General features: G+C 39.5%; 1 protein-coding gene across 2 annotated transcripts in view; it reads left to right on the top strand.

Moving 5' to 3' along the window:
* The window catches only part of LOC137601712 (nuclear factor of activated T-cells, cytoplasmic 1-like), a 56,342-nt gene extending 41,762 nt beyond the window's left edge, over positions 1-14,580 (top strand). Inside the window, exons 10-11 of one of the 2 annotated variants that reach the window (XM_068324069.1) lie at positions 2,153-2,235; positions 12,811-14,580. In XM_068324069.1, the coding sequence (XP_068180170.1) occupies positions 2,153-2,232 (80 nt within the window). In that variant the 3' untranslated portion in view covers positions 2,233-2,235; positions 12,811-14,580. The remainder of the gene's footprint in view (positions 1-2,152; positions 2,236-12,810) is intronic. The other variant, XM_068324070.1, reaches the window with a different exon arrangement.
* The last annotated feature ends 2,303 nt before the right edge of the window (positions 14,581-16,883 follow it).

The raw sequence follows: 16,883 nt of genomic DNA, 5'->3' as shown, positions 1-16,883 counted from the left end.
TCGGAATTCATTCCATCCAGTTCAATGCTGTCATGTGTGTGTGTGTGTGTGTGTGTGTGTGTGTGTGTGTGTGTGTGTGTGTGTGTGTGTGTGTGTGTGTGTGTGTGTGTGTGTGTGTGTGTGTATCTGTATGTGTGAGCCAGAGAATCTGGTTTGGTTTCAGTCACTCTGTCATAATATCCAGAGTCACTGAGAAAGAATGTGTCTGCTGAAAAACTGCAGAAAAACTTTGATTATGTGAACAAATTAGTTCCTCTTGTGTCTGGGATGTGATTCATGAGCACATTCACATACAGATAGGAGAATTTGATTTTGAGTTTTATTTTCTCAAATGTCAGATATGTGTGATGCAGATTCGCTACTGTGAAGATTAGCCCGACCTCCTTTCATTATTCTAAGCTAAAAGCGGACACACTATGATAGAAGTGAATCGTGGCATCATTTAAAACACTGACTTCATATGATAGAAGCACAGAATTCTAAATGAATATTCCTTCAGGTCATCATTCGTCATGCATTTCTTATAGTTTCTCCTGACGCAGTGGTTTAGAGTTTATGTGGCTCGCATTCTGAGGTTTGGAAACACACGTTGAAAAAGCCACTGAGCCACATGGATCACAGCGGGTCAGGACTCAGACAGGGCCTGTGGCTTGGCTGTGCATCCTATGTGCATCTGTGATCATGGAGCTATCACCTCATGTCAGAGACACTCATTACTGAATCATAATATGACAAATGTCAGTGTGGTTGACTGCTCGGACAATATGATTTGAGAGTCTCTTTTCCCCCACAGGGACATGGGTTTGTTATCTGTGCATAGGAAGGGGTTGTGTTTAAGCCCTTAGCCATTTGGACATGGTTTATACTGGAGTTATTCTGTTTTCTGAATTAGATACTCAACTTGCAGCATTGTTTAATTTGCTTATTGTTTGATTTAAATCATCTGTAGGCACTGCAAACATTACTGCAACAACACAAACCCTGCACAGAAACAATGAATCTATCCTGAGTTGAGGATATTTCCTGCTGGCATTAAAAGTATGAGTAGATGGAATAATTGCTCCATCCAGACACATGTAAATACCGATTTGCATCGATACACATTTCTCTTTCTTGAATCTCTGATGGCAGGAAGTCAGAGGTCAGGATTATATCCTACGTGTAAATTTCGGGCTCTCTTTTTGAAGGACACGTACACAGTTATGAACAGTTGAGCGTTCTTAAATGATTAGTGTCTCCATTTGTGCAAATAACCACTCGCTCCTCAGGAGTCACTATGTTCTGAGTTGGTATTCTGGGGATGTAAATAACTGTGGCATCATTTAACACGAGCAGGTCTGCATCCCAGACCGCTTAATAACAGTCCCCCATCTGAAATTTGTTAGCTCAGTGAAATAGTATCCTGTTGCGATGGATGTCAACAGAGAGGTCTGATCCAGCCCAGTGGGATGAGGAAAGCCGTTGGGTTTTGCAACTCTTGGCAGAGTCCTCTGTCTCCTTCATGTGCAGATACCTCAGAGAGAAAAGGTTGGGACAGACGGCGGTAAAGGGAGAGCTACAGCGAGAGGAGGGACACTTAGAAAAGTCACAGTCCTATTGATCACAAGCCTGGACCAAATGAAAGGAAGGCAACATTTCACTTGTAATTGATTTGTCTAAGCCATTATAATGTTGGCACCTTTGATAAGTTCTTTTCCATTAAGTGTGAGGCTGTGTTGCAGCTTATGGGCCTATACTGAAGGAAAAGAAAGGAAGCTACAACATGTTATTTTTTGTTTTGAGATTTTGGGGTCATGACATTCTGGTCCCGTCCTCACATTCAGGAATATTCTACGAGCATTAGAAGAAACAGGTCAGCCATTGAAATAAAGGAGACACTGCGACAGACAGGCAGACTAGAAGAAAGAGGGGAAAATCTGAGGTGGAAGAAAGTAGCATGCGATCGTGGTGATTTTCCCTGGCATCTTCTCCCACTACCCCCATTCCTCATTCACAGACACACACGCGCACACACATACACACACACACACATGCTCTGAAACACATGCACAGCACATAGTCCTCACACACAGCTTTAACTGTTCAAACTGAAAGTCAAAGAAAGATAAACATGGCTGAAGTTAAAGATCTCGTTTTCTTCCTCTCTTACCAGTGGCCGCTCGCAGTGCAGAGACTTACCAAGCAGTGGGTGAATGGGTTTACTTCAGGGGAGGGAATGATCATAACTACTGAACTGTAAGTGTCCTGCTGTTGACAGGTGAAGCATGGTAGTTATGAACCTCAACAGGTCCCTGGACTCTCCTGATTGTGCTCAACCGAGCTCAGTTCCTCTCAAAACAACATGCTTACAAATAGGGAAATCCTGTCACGCTCAGTGATCCTTATTTATAGTGAGAAGCACAGAGAGGTGAAATGACGAAGGGCTGCAGGCATACCACACAGAAGTCAAAAATTTAGGTGCTTAGCTGAAGACAGGCCAACATGGTTTTTACTGCTCTGCTGTGTTTACCACGGAAAAATCCCTGCTTTCAAATGTTCAAGCATTATGACCTTTAAATTAACTCAAAATAACATAACATTTTGACAGCCCCAGACTCGCACCCACATTGCTTATTAACAGAAGCATGTCTGAGTATATAAACAACTTTATCAAGGTTTTCTATTATGAAATCAAAGCTGTGTTTTCTCTTTAGAGCTGAAAGTATATGGACTAAAAATGTAATATAATGATTAGAGACAAAAAAATTGATAATTGTTATATTGAGATTTTGAGCAGACAGGAGACTTTAGGAGATATAACATTTGACATATTTTTTAAGAAGGTGTACAAAACATGTCTAATAAAAATACATGAGAAAATGAAATTGAAAATGACGTTTTAATATATTAATAGAGCTTTTGTCGTTATGAAATCTACATTCGTACACTTAAAATGTTGTCATAGCTATATAATTGGTTGTGAAAGCAGTTATGAAAAATTAATATTCTCATCTTATTCTGGTTGCTTGGGTTCATCTTTACATTATGGTTCCCCTCATCAATAACTTATTAACCATTAATAATGCTATGCTTTAAGATGTAAAAAGGTCTTGTATTTGTTATTGATTTATAGTTTATAAGTTATCAAAAAAGCATTTCATTAACATTAATATATCTAAAAAAGATCTAATAGCCACTGCTCTCTATTTGAAAGCACTTTATATCTGTACTCTCAAAATGAAGACTTCCTCTTTTGCCTTACTCCAAAAGGCAAAGTTCTTCATTCTTGAAGTCATGTTACTTTTTTGTATGCTGTACTTTAATCAATTCTTAACATTTTCTGCAGTGTCTGTGACATTTTTATTACAGTCTGAGTAAAATTAACTAATTACATATATAGTACGTACCATATTTACTGCATCATGGAGTAAAGTGGCTGGCTCTGGTTCCTGTTAAGGTATTTAAGTGGCGGGTTCACTCCTTAAGCCCCAGCAACAAATAAATCTATCTTATGTAGATCAACAAGGAACAGAAGCTGGTGAAAATGTGGTGCTGTGATTTACAGGCGACAGCAAATGTCTCACCCACATCTCCTGGAATAGTTGCCCCGTCTTCATATCTTGCTTTGACATTTGAAAGCTGCACCATTTCCAGATGGATGAAAGTTTCTGCATCTGTGAAAATCAAAAATGAGGCCAAGGTTGCTGGAAAAGAGATAAGTGAAACATTTGCCCTTATCACCCCTGTCCTGCCTCCACACTGCTCCATATGAATAAGTCTGAACTGCCCCCATGTGACCTCCTCCTTGGCTTTGCTGAGTCCCGGCAGGTGTCGAGGATTTAAAGTTGTAGGGCAGCCCTCATGTCAGAGTCTTAATCAGATGGGCTTCAGCATGGAGTCAGATCACTTGGGCTCAGCAGGAATGTTAGAGAGAGGCCATGTTCTTGTGCACAGCAGGAGTTTTTTAAGATTTAGTTACCTTTCTACTAATCATTGACATTACATTGAAGCATGCAGGAACCCTTTGTTTAGCTTACCGACATGCTGGATCAGAGGAAATGCTACTTTCACCATGTTCACACCATGCTCTCCTGAGCTGCGTCCGAGTGTCCGGTGTGCTGTGACTCTGATCCTGTGGAGAACATAACTCCACCAAGGTCAGACGAGTATGCATGCCTGTGTAGTTCTTAATGTACAGTGGCTAAATAAAGGTCCTTCTAAACACATGTTTCAATCCAGAATCTGTACCACACTGAATACGTTAATAGATCACCACAATAATATCTGGTGATTTTTTTGTTTTTTTATTTTGTCCTGCAAAATTGGTCTGTTTTTGCGCAATTGCAGAAAAAGACAAATTGTACATGATTTTTGTCATGTTTAGGAAAAGTAATGAAAAAAAAAAATGACTGGCTCTGCCCTGTAATTGAGATCACGTCAAAATTTAATGGGTCAGTTCCTGGAACATGCCCCGTCCCGTCACGTAGTTTCACAGAAATCTGTCCAATAGGATTTGCATGATCTGCCAACAAACCAACAAACACCAGTAGACTGGTCAATCAATGAAGTCCATGGTAAGGGTAAGAAAAATAATTTAATAAGAAAGGGAAAGTCCTGGATGCAGTCTGGCTGGTTTTCATATCAAGCTGGACTGATTTGGTTTGAAATCATTCATCTGCAAAGTGAACAACTGACCAGTAATATTCACGGCTCTCTCCAGCAGAGTGCAAAGCAGACAGGTTACACAAGGGCCATGATGATGTGCAAACACACACTCACAAGCCCACATGTACATTAAAAACAGGAAGGCGCCTCTCAGAGCCATTTCTCTGATGGATAGTGCACAATAAAGACTTGCACTGAGGTAAACCTTTTTGGACACACAGAACACAGTTTCTCTATGTATAAATAGATGAAAACAATTCTGAAACCTCACATAACAACTGACAGGCGGCAGGTGATTTAACGTAGCGCCATACAGATGCAGCCATAAATCGTATTACACACAGGTGCACAGCCAAATTCTCACTGAGACGGCCACGGCTAACTGAAGTATGATTGTTTCAATATGCTCATATTTATTCACTTTTGTGCCATTTTCAGAACTGTTGAAATGTTGAGCCGTCTGCCTCGGCCCCGGTGGGAGCATACGTTTCTAATTCTGAATCAATCACAACAAGTTTATCAGATGGCTGAGTTATTTTACCATAAACCCGCTGGTAATGAGCCATGCAATGAGTCTTAATGTGCCGTCTTTCATACTTCAATCAAAAAGATGTGTGTTGCTCTCACTTTGTTGTATATATGAGGAGGGGTGTTTGCTTTACGCAGCCATGCTTCTTTATTTGTGTGAAACTGAATTTCAAGTCACCCAACACACCGAGGTTCTTTCTTGTGTGTTTCTTTTTGCTAAACACTTTGATTGTTGAGTTCTGATGTGTTATTCCTCCACTGCCCATAAATAAATACTTCACAACTCAACACAATCAAACCGAGCTGTGTAATTAAAGTAACTGTAAGCACCGTTTTGCTGCTTAGCACTGAAGCATCTGCACTTCACTTCTTGAGCACCGTCTGTCAGTCAGGGTAGGAAGGGTTGTGGTTTTTTTTCTTTTTTTTTCTGGTGAAACCTGCACGTTACTTGCTCATATATAACAACACTTAAGAACACATTAAAAAAAATATATCTTGAATGGATACTGGATACTATTGCCTGTCAATAAAATAAAACTAATTCAAAACAAACAATATACTCGTAAAAAAGGTTTGCAAGCCACAATGCTTTCTGTATCCCAACATTTTTAAATATATCTAATTATAAATCTTTTCTGTACCACAATTTTTATTCATTTTTTTGGCTTTGTTTAAAGTGCATTCTGTGCAACAATTTCAGAGAAGTCAGCTCGTGATGAGGTCACTAGAGAGCAGCTCCAACCATGTAAACACCTCCTCCTCATCCTCCCAAGAGACGGACCTCGAGTGAGCACACCCCCGGCCTCCTGGGCCTGGGAGGAAATGAGAGGAGGAGGAGAGGGAAGTGGCAGCCTCACAAAGAGAGACGGAGTGGAGTGAGATAGGGAGAGGCACAGCACACCATGCAAGATCAAAGACGAAGGTTAAGCACTGTTACAGCCAAAATAAGCACGACAATGGCGGGGCTTTAAACTAAAATTGTTGACTTTGGGTTTCTAATTTTGGATTCCTCTATTTCATTGTCTGGAGCCTGGATCGTGGTGTTTCTGGTATTTTTTTCTGGTAACATTTCTCTTGGTTTTAATCTGGACACCTAATCCTTCCTGGGTCAGGTTCTTGCTGTGGGATCGGATGTGACGAGCTGAGAGAACCGTAATACATGATTTCTGAGAAGGTAGAACTCGCAAGTGAAGATTAGTGCCAAGTGCTCTCATAGTGATCCTTATTTTCACAAGGCTGCTTCTTCTGTCACATCTAGGCGGGCCAGGACCTCTTGTCTAAAAACAGCAGCAAACATATTGATTGGAAATCTCTTCAGTGACATCAGAGCTCTTACTGTTTACACTGTTTCTTATTTATTCTTCATCTCTTCATTTTGTCATTTTTATTTTGGATTACCCATACGCTGTTGAATACCAGTAACACTATAATTGAGTAGTGTTTCAGGGGCAATGAATTCCAAACACAAAAATCAAAACTAAAGTAGATTTTTTTTTGGTCTGTTGCCTATACAATTTATAGAATTTCCTCCGGGATTAATCAAGTATCTATCTATCTATCTATCTATCTATCTATCTATCTATCTATCTATCTATCTATCTATCTATCTATCTATCTATCTATCTATCTATCTATCTATCTATCTATCTATCTATCTATCTATCTATCTATCTATCTATCTATCTATCTATCTATCTATCTATCTATCTATCTATCTATCTATCTATCTAATGTTGCATCCTGTAATTTAATCAAACTTATTCTTTCCTTTGTATAAATATACATATTGCAAAATTGTGTGTTGTACATGTGACATCTCACTTAGCTCCTATATTTTTTAAGAGCAGATCGGCTGCATAGAAGAGTCCCAATTGTTTTCTTACTATAGATCATTCTCATCCATTGTCTCTCATTTTCAACACTAAGTTAAGTAACACACTCTGAAGACACAAAATCAGAAATCAGACGTTTTACTCTCTCAACTCTTATTAACTTGCTCTCTAAAATTGGACAACCTTTGGTCTGTGCTTAACACTGGATTGAATATTCAGTTGTGTAGGGATGCCATCTTGATGTATGGATTGTGTTTCCACCTACCGCTCCAGATGTCATCAGGCAGATCGACATGTGCTTCACCTCATCCAAATGAGGAGTCTGAGTTCAGATCATATTTTAATGACAGTTGTGAATGGGATCTATTTCTAAATCTGAAATTCCTGTGTTGCTCACCTCAGTGTGAGAGGATGGCTGGGCCCCGCGGCTCAGCAGTGTTTTTACTGTACCACACAGCTGTTGCAGAGCAACCTGGCTTTGTTTTAGAGCACAAACTCAATCCTGCAGCACTATCTATTTTTTTCTCCTCTATCTCTTCTGATGGTTGTGTAGACTGAGTGGTTCCACATGGGAAAGCCCAGGGCTTCACACATCAGCCTTGCAGGAGGGATGAAATATGTTGTCTGTACACATCATCACATCATTAGGCCCAAAGGGATCCCTGCGATGGATTAGAGGCTGTCTACCTGCAGAGCTCAGATGAATATATGAACCACTTTATCATGATGAAGCATTAGTGGAACACTTTGTCTCTTTCCATTTGTGTTTATCTGTGGGAGTAATGATTGCGTCTCTCTGCTTCATTCATTCTCTTTCAGTCTCTCCATCTTTGTTTTTCTCTGTCGTTTACGTGTGTGTCCTGACCTTTGACCCATCACAGTTACTGACACTGCTAGTTACTAACGCAAGATAAGTGACTCTCCCCTACTCGCCATGTCCACCAATTCGAGCCATGTGTGGGAGGCAGCAAATTATCTGCTGAAGACCAGAGAAGATTTGATATGGTAGGGAAACATATAATATGTACCAGGAAATTAAATTTTCTCTGTCTCTCTCGCAAGTTTGCGCTTTAGCTTGGCTTCCCAACCAAATCAATTTCACATGAAAGCAGTTCGGGTGAGGTCTAACTGTGAGTCTGCCTTGCACTCCATGAGCTCCTGCATAGATTGGATGCCAGTGTTTGTCTGTGTTTATACGAAAGAGATTGTGTGACTCACACTGAAATGCTGATTAGAGACTCAGAGCTACAATAGGAGGAAGCAACCTTTTTCACACAAACTTAATGTGCTTCTACTAGGGGTACAAGAAAGCATAGGAAACTCCCTCTTTGCTACAATGTGAAGGGCCTTGACCCGAACACAGCTGCACCTTATTCATGTAGTGAAAGTGAGAGAAGTTCAGGAAGGTGCCCTCCGGTCCTTTGGCATCAAGAGACTCCAAGTGAGAACAGAATTCCCTGGCAGGAAGCCTCTGTTCCAGCCCAGAGTTCAGAGGTTATGTTTTGAGCAGTCAGCTGAGGGAAGCCAGGGGAGGCAAAGTCACGATCGGCGAGGTCATTGCCAGTCAGGACTGTGTCTGAGGGTGATCGCGTTACCAGAGCAGGAACCTCTGAAAGACTCTCAGGCTGTGATGCTCTGCATGTTACACCAACCACAGGGCATCCTCTGTTCTCTGAGGAAGCCTGGCCAGGATTCAACCCCAGTGTTCGGGCTTCTGCTGTAACTCTGCTACCTAAGTCCCCAGTGCAGGTCAGGTTCATGCTGAAGTCGCAATGACTTGGATTACTGTATAAAAAACAGTCCAGGCCAGGATTGCCAGCACCACCAGCAGCATCAGATATCATCAGATAAGAAATATGTTTGTCATTTCAACGAATCTTATTTGTTAACACTACTTCAGAAACTTTTTCACAACCAAATTTTTGCAATGATTCCTGAAGGAGTGGTTTTGTTGCCGTTGACTGGTTCAACGACCCAGTCGTTGCAGAGGACGTTGTATAATTTCCAAAATGTATCCCCTAAAACTGTCAAGTCTTGCCTGGTAGTGTTATAAACGGCAGTTATGTGGTGTTTCTCCATCTATTAAGTGTTCAGAATAATGTACATGCTGCTCGGATTGGATCTTCTCAGCAGTACCTGTAGCAACATGTTCGCACCTATGCAGCCTCTTGTGAGTTTTGAAGCTGTGCTATTTTTAAAAGCCCGCTGGGCCCTCTGCCGTGATTGGTCTCAGGTTGGACAGCCCGTCACACATGAGCAAATTCTTACCCACCTGTTTGTCACATGCGACAAGAGTACGCAGATGACTGACATTGTGCATCGTCCTGTACTGTCTGGTTAACACACCAGGGCAGCAGGTCCTCCTCGTCAGCCCCATTGAGCAGAAGCAAATCATTTTTCTTCATCGATGATACAGATTCATTTCGCAACATTTGCCCAGCCACGATCGATGTAGACAGGGCCACGGCTCCGAGCAGCAACCCAGGAACACTGGTAGGCTTTCACAGAGGAGAACCGAGCACCAAACTGTTCAACACCGCTGAGATCACGGTCATATTTTATGTCGCCCTCAAACATGCATGAAATATATCTCCCAGTCGCTTAACAATACGTACAATTGTGTGTAAGTCTTGACAGAGCCAGGCTGAACTCACCAGCACTGCAGCTAATAAAGGGTGTCAATCTGTTTAACGAAGACTAGCAGGACTTTTTTTTTTCTTTTTCGCTGGGGAATATTTGGAGTGCAGTTTTCCACTGTTTTTGTTTATTCATGAGAGGGTATCCTCCCAGTTACAGCTTTCCATTATTAACCAGGGCAACTGAAAAAAGGAAAAACAAAATAAGTTTCCAGTACTATGGAGAGGGATGCCCAACCACAAAGACTCACTTCATGGGCATATCTGACAATAAACATATAATTCAGAATAGTTGTTTTGTAACACAGCAATATTTTTTATGACAGCATATACAGGTCAAGAAAGTGGAAAATAACCCACTGGCATATTTTACAAAACACGACTAGTAGTGTTACATCCCTTTCTGTCCATATTAGGCAGGGAGTCTTGAACAATTGGAGCCATGTTCCACTCTTAGCAAAATGTTCCCCTGCATGTCTGACTCCCTAATTTTCTCTAATTCTGCATATTTGTGGTTATCTAGTCACTTCAAGAAAGGTGAAACTCAACAAGGCAGAATTCTCATTTGAGGGAGTTTGACACAAAGAGACAAAAAAAGGGCATCAGTATAACTGTTCCACCAGTTTTAGTTAATTTATCAGGTCATAATCAATAACACTATCAAATTTTTTCTATAAATAGAATACGTTCAGAGGAAGACTAAAGAGGAGGTTTATGGATGTAGTGAAAGAGGACATGAAGGTAGTTGTTGTGAGAGAAGAGGATGCAGGAGACAGGGTTAGATGGAGGCAACTGACTTGTTGTGGCGACCCCTGAAGGGAAAAGCCGAAACGAGGAGAAGACCTTTGTGCATGTTATTGAGTGTAATTAAGGTTTCATCAGAGGTTTTTTAAAAGTTTCATCATTTCCGAGAAAGTGTTGTAACCACATAGTGATAAATAAGCTTCATCAATAAACACCTATCAATAGTATATGGTGCTGTATTGTGGTTTAACAGTCACATCCTGCTTCTGAGATTCTCCCTTTGCTGACAGACTACATAAATGAAAATAGAGGCCAGCATTTCACCTTTTTTCTCTCTTTATCACTCATCTCTTTCTAAATGGAAAATTTTTGGCCAGACTGATGGAAAAAATCAATTGAAACAGTGCAGCAAAAAAAAAAAAAAGAACAGAGCAGTTAAAACGTGGGCGGAGGAGACGTCACTATTTTTTTAAATAAATATATACATTGCCTCAAAGGAAGAAAGGAAGCCACTTCTTTCCTCTGAGAAAAATAAAGAGCACATTTGTGGCTTTTTTCTTTCTTTTTTTTCCTTTTGCCACTGAGCTATTGGGTTTTCCCTTTCCGTCTTCGAAATTACCTGAAGCTGTTCTGTCACCTCAACCGACAGAAAAGAGAGGAGCAGTTAAAATTCAGGTTTATCACTTAATTGTTACGTGTGCTTGCACTTCCTTTATACGCTGCAATGACAGATCTAAAAATAACATCAGCATGTATATGCCTGTTTGGCCTAGAGATGAAAACAGCCAGCAGCGTTGGCACAGCTTGGGTTTTTCCAATGGGAGTTCCTCTTGTTTAGGGAGGTGAGTCCCAATCAACTTGTGTTTGTGTGTGTGTGTGTGTGTGTGTGTGTGTGTGTGTGTGTGTGTGTGTGTGTGTGTGTGTGTGTGTGTGTGTGTGTGTGTGTGTGTGTGTGTGTGTGTGTGTGTGTTTGGCATCGTGTGCAAAAGCAGGGTGTGCTATAATAGCTGTGTTGCCTATTACTTCAAAAAGTGCATCTAGCACCTTATTACATCTTTATATATAGTCTATAGATATTTTTTTACATATTTCACCAGAGCAGTCATTACCCATGACTCTTCAGAATGAAATCAGACAGGGAGTCAATATGTTTTCTATAAGGTGATGTTTTCTTCTGCACTTTAACCAAACAGTATCTGTTGATACGAGGCTGCAGGCCTTTTCTGGGCCTCAGAGTGGGTGGACTTCCTATCTTAGCAGATACTTATTCTTCGTCTGCATCAGCGTGTTATCGCAGCGAGCTGAATAACTTAGAGGCTTCTTGTTTGCGTCGAATCCCAGGGCTGGAGGTCCTTGCCATCTTCGCAGTCACTTCCCTCTGTTTTGCCAAAGAATACAGAGCAGATAAAGGCAGGACTGATCCCTTTCTGCCCGACTGTGGGAAAGGCGCGGGCACAGGAACTAGAACAGGAAAGACAAGACGATGACTCGAAAACGGAGATGTGTGTATGGGACCGATATGAGTTTTAGAGGCTGGAGTGACAATGATATGTTTGGATTGCTGATATTTTTCAACTAGACCACGTCTATGTCTCTGCCAGGTATTTAGTGTTGCCTCATGTGACATTATTTTTCACAGCTGGCAAGTACTCAAACACCACCATGTCTGTAGTCAAAGTACCAAGTGTTCTTTGTTAGGAAAAATAAATGCCAAATGTAACACAATATGATTGGACAGAGTCAAAAATTAAAGTCGAGTGCAAAACTATCACACAGAGAGTCATTAAATAACACATTTTATAGCTAATTGCTTTTCTTTCTCCTGTATTCCTAGGGATTATGGGGCCTCGGGGCAGCATACCAATCCTCCCATAATTCCCAATACTGTTGTACAATAAGTGATTTTTTTTCTGTGCTAGAATACCACTTTCCCAAATGATTATTCTTTGTGGTTATGTTAATTCCTACATGAATTGTTAAATTCATGTAGGAATATATAGCATACGAGCATTAATGCGAGATAAAGACCTTAAAATTATTTATAGACGCAGTGAGGAAATAAAAGAAGACCAGCGAGGCTCTATCTAATTTACTTTTGATGCGCGCATTCCAAAGACTACATTACTTACAGATATCTTTTCGAATGAATGATGATACTTTTAACATTTTCATATTTTAGATAAGGCCCCCATCAGTCAGATTGGATATACACCACTGTGATGTGTATATAAGATCACACATATTGCCAAATTAAGCATGTAGCTCCCCGACTTTGGAAATCCAGCCTCTGAGAGGATTTAAACCCACAACTCTCCCATCATAATTGATTTAAGCCACCTCTCTTCATTAAATCTAATGGTGTTTAAATGATGGATATTGTCCTGAGACTTGTTAATAATGATCCACAACCATCTTTTCTCCCACAGTTAACGAGATCATCAGGAACGACCTCTCCAGCATTTCTGTGCACACTCACGCATAGGAATCTGGAAGCAGTGTGAACACACTCGAGCAGCATCAACACAAAGGGGAGGCAAATAAAACACGGAGATCCAGATGTTAAGGACAAAAGTTTTCGACCAGGATCTCCCGCCTGAACTGTCGCTGTCATCAACTCCTCCCTCGAAGACTCGCTGCAGATTGGCGAAAACTGGCAACTCTATTTGAATAAACAGATGAATGTTATATTTAGAAAAAAAGGGAAGTGATATCAGGGGCAAAGTATATGACTACACTTGCCTTAATCCACAGCAGAAGTTCTTTAGTGGACCAAACAGCTCGATGAGACTGAATTCCTTCTATGGTTGACTAACGACAATCTTCATTTTGAGCGTGATCTGTCATATTAATGCATGGGCCTGTGTCATTCTCCAAAAACTTGGTTCATTCATTCACTCAGTCGGCAGCAACCAATCAGGTGCCTTACAGCAGAAACACTGACAGCCGCAGTCACACTAATGCAAATTGTTCATTGTCACCTGGAGTGAAAGTTTTTATACGACCTTTTTGTATCATTTCAGTGATTTGTTTACAGGGAAACAGACAAAAGGCTGGAACACAAATAGGCAGTATGTGAATAGATCAGAATGTTTTCCCTCGCTTCCTCATTATTATATCATTGTTCATTTATACTGAATGTTAATGTATGATATTATTTTGTATGAACATGTTTTTTGGAATTGTATGCCTTATGCTTATAACGTACATTTTGCTGTTTATCCTTCTTTTCTTTTTTTTTTAATGTTACATGAGTTTTACCATTTCTACCACCCTGCTATATGCTTCTCACCTTAGTGCCTTTTTTTAATCATCTTGCGCCGGTCTTCCAGTCCTCTCACAAACACCATGACAATCAGAGACATGTATAGAACATATCACATAATATAAGAGTTGCTCCTGATTGCAGGAACTTTTAAAGGCAGGTAGAGTTTTCCTCTAGCCCAGTTGATGAACAATGGTATACTTACCTGCTGAATTTTATTGAAAAAAAAAACATTTGTGGGCAATGTTGTTTGTCTGTTATGTCTTGCACTGCAGTTTTGCTGGTAAATAGGCACAGGAATAATCCACAGGCTCACTATAACTAGTCATTTGAGTGATTCCACTGAGGAGTTGGCAGGACTGTTGGCAATAATTGATCGATTGAATAAACCAAAGGATTTTATCTTTGGTGAAGTTATTGTCCAAGTTTCCTTTTTCTGTTGGACACTTTAACAAACAGCGGCTCCCCATTCAAACAATAAAAAAATAAGAAAAAGTCAACATTATGCACTTTACCATTGAAACAGCAAATTTTCTTGCCTCCAGACCAAATATTGTAGATTGATTTCCACTCATAAACGTATCCACTCTTCTTCAGCATAGCTGCAGCTTTTTCTTCTTAAGTGTCTTTTGGAGCATGCACGTGGTAATAAAACTGGGGATCCTCTAGCTGACAGTAGCTCACAATATAGCTTCCTAATACATTTTTGGACATATAGTATAATAGCATGACTGTATAAATAAGGTTTCTATTTTGTGCCTTATAACTCTTTCTTGGCTACACTGTTGTTGCAACTCTGTCATCCTTTTCTGTGTCGGCACAAGGTGAAACATATTTCTCTTTAATATGAAATATTTATGAAAATGAAAAGTGTTTTAAGTGCATTTAATGTGTTCTCAACAATTAATTAATAAATGGCATAATGGTGAACATACCTAACTCAAGTTCTGAGTTATTCTGGTGTTTCGTGGAAGTTATGTTCTTAGTAATTCAATAATGAATAACAATATTCTGACTTGCGAATCAAATTTATATTCCTCTTGAAATACTGAAATTCTATTACTTCACTTTCATCATATTTTGAACTACATAAATGTTTTTATGCTACCTTTAAAAAGTAAATCAAGACCTTTTAATTACAACCATTTCATTTTCATCTTTTTTATCTGAAATTACAAGAAATATCTTAGGGTAATAACTTCTGTTTTTCATACTTTTTCCTCAATTTAAGTTTAAAACTTTTTACATGTGTGACCTGTATGACTGCACTCTAGTTTCAAGGCCCTGACTGCCCGAGTGATCTTCATGCATTACGCAGCGTGACCTTGGTAAACGTCAGTCTGTTCTGTCCGGCTTTTTTATCCCTTTAAAGCATGAACAGGAGACAGAAAATAATGAGAGAACACGGAAATCTCCAAGAAAATAAAATCAATTTAATAAAAAAGTTCTTGATGACTATCCTTATTGTCTGCCTACATAGATTGACACAAAAGTTGTAAATACCAGGTGATTTTAATGTAACATTTTTTCTCGTGTAATTGGCAGCAAGGAGGGAACCTAGCATTTAGTCTTATCTTCCACTTTCATCTCGAACTGAAACACAAACAACAGCTCTGTACTTTAGCAGGAAGAAATGCAACAAGCTGCTGATATGCCAGGCACAAGCAGGGACTTGTGTACTTTCCGGTGAGTATAGTTACTGGTGGCGAGTTATGGGTGAAACAGATCCTCACCATGGGAGCTCTGCCACGCTCCTGTGTACCACCTGCCAGTCCTTCTAGACTTTTTCCATCCACCAAAGTTATGAAGCACCCATCCCCATAGTGACAGAAGGCAGGCCTAGGCGGTGCTCCCCCGTAACGCCATGCTAAGCCCAAAATAGCCCACTATTTACAGTTGCAGTCACGGCCCTTTTTTCCTGGCACACTCTTCATCTTACCTTAGTCTTCCTCTAACGGAGCCATAGCCTTTGACACGGAGATCACTTCAGGCTATAATTTCCATCATAGCCAGAGTCAAGTAGGGAAACTACTGTAACTACATCAGTGGAATATCCATGATTGGAAAGCAAAGAGTTTCTGTTTATAATCTATTGACATCTGATTAAATCGGCATGTGTGTGTTCTGATGATCAAAAGTAGACAAGCCTACACAGCAGAGCAATTCTGAAACATATTTTGTTTTATTCCATCTCTGTCTGTAATTAAACTAACCAAATTTAATGGCGATTATCAATTTTTCCTCAGTCAAATGATTCACGTCAAAAGAAATTCCCTGCTAAAGGCAGATGTATCAGCAGCAACTTGAAAGGCCATTATAGCTGGTTTATTTTAGTCATGCACAAACTGAAGAGTGAAGACAGAGGCCAGTCAAATACAGCCAAAAGTCAGTCAAATTAAAATGCATTCAGTGTTTAATTCCTTTTTTTTTTCTTGTACTTACTTAGTGCTCTACCTGAAGAAAAAAAGACAGCAACTGTAAAATACAAATTCATTTTTAATATTTAAATTTTTATTCATTATGTAGTTAATTCTAGTTACCCCTTTCAAAAATGCTCTTCAAGGTTGGAATCAATCACAAGACTCTGATCAAGGCATTTGACAAAAAAAGGCTCATTTGTGATAGTTTTTCCATGTCTTTATTAACACAAAAGACAAAACATTATCTTGAATTCAAACAGGGATGACGGAATATAGTTTTAGGTGTAGTGATTTTATAAATAACATATGTATTATTAGAGTCAGGCCATCAAGCTAGGCTGTCTCCTGTCTGTTGCAGGTGTGATGCACAATACATAAGTTTAGGATTCATCCTCACATCTGCCTCCTATGTTTTCCCTGCTATAATGTACAATTACGACCTTCAATGTTTAATGTGCAGTAACAACTTGATATTAGCTAGGTGAAAGTAAGAAATGTACAGATAGCATTTACAAGTTGTGGGAATACAGATACACCAAATGCATCATATATGCATGCATATATAGTCTATTGCTTTTCTTTAGTCATAGCTGTATTTGTATTTCAGTGTGTCAAAATAATAATTTAATATATTTCTTATTTAACAACTGCCATACAGTATATTTGAACTTCTGTTCTTGATTTTTGTCATTAGAATTTTTAATTTTATTTATATATATACATATATATATATATATACATATACACACACACACACACATATATATATATATATATATATATATATATATATATATATATATATATATATATATAT

The sequence above is a fragment of the Antennarius striatus genome, chromosome 9 (genome assembly GCF_040054535.1).
Source record: "Antennarius striatus isolate MH-2024 chromosome 9, ASM4005453v1, whole genome shotgun sequence".
NCBI lineage: Eukaryota > Metazoa > Chordata > Actinopteri > Lophiiformes > Antennariidae > Antennarius > Antennarius striatus.
The sequence above is the reverse complement of the archived record's forward strand: the minus strand, read 5'-3'. Positions and strand labels throughout refer to the sequence as shown.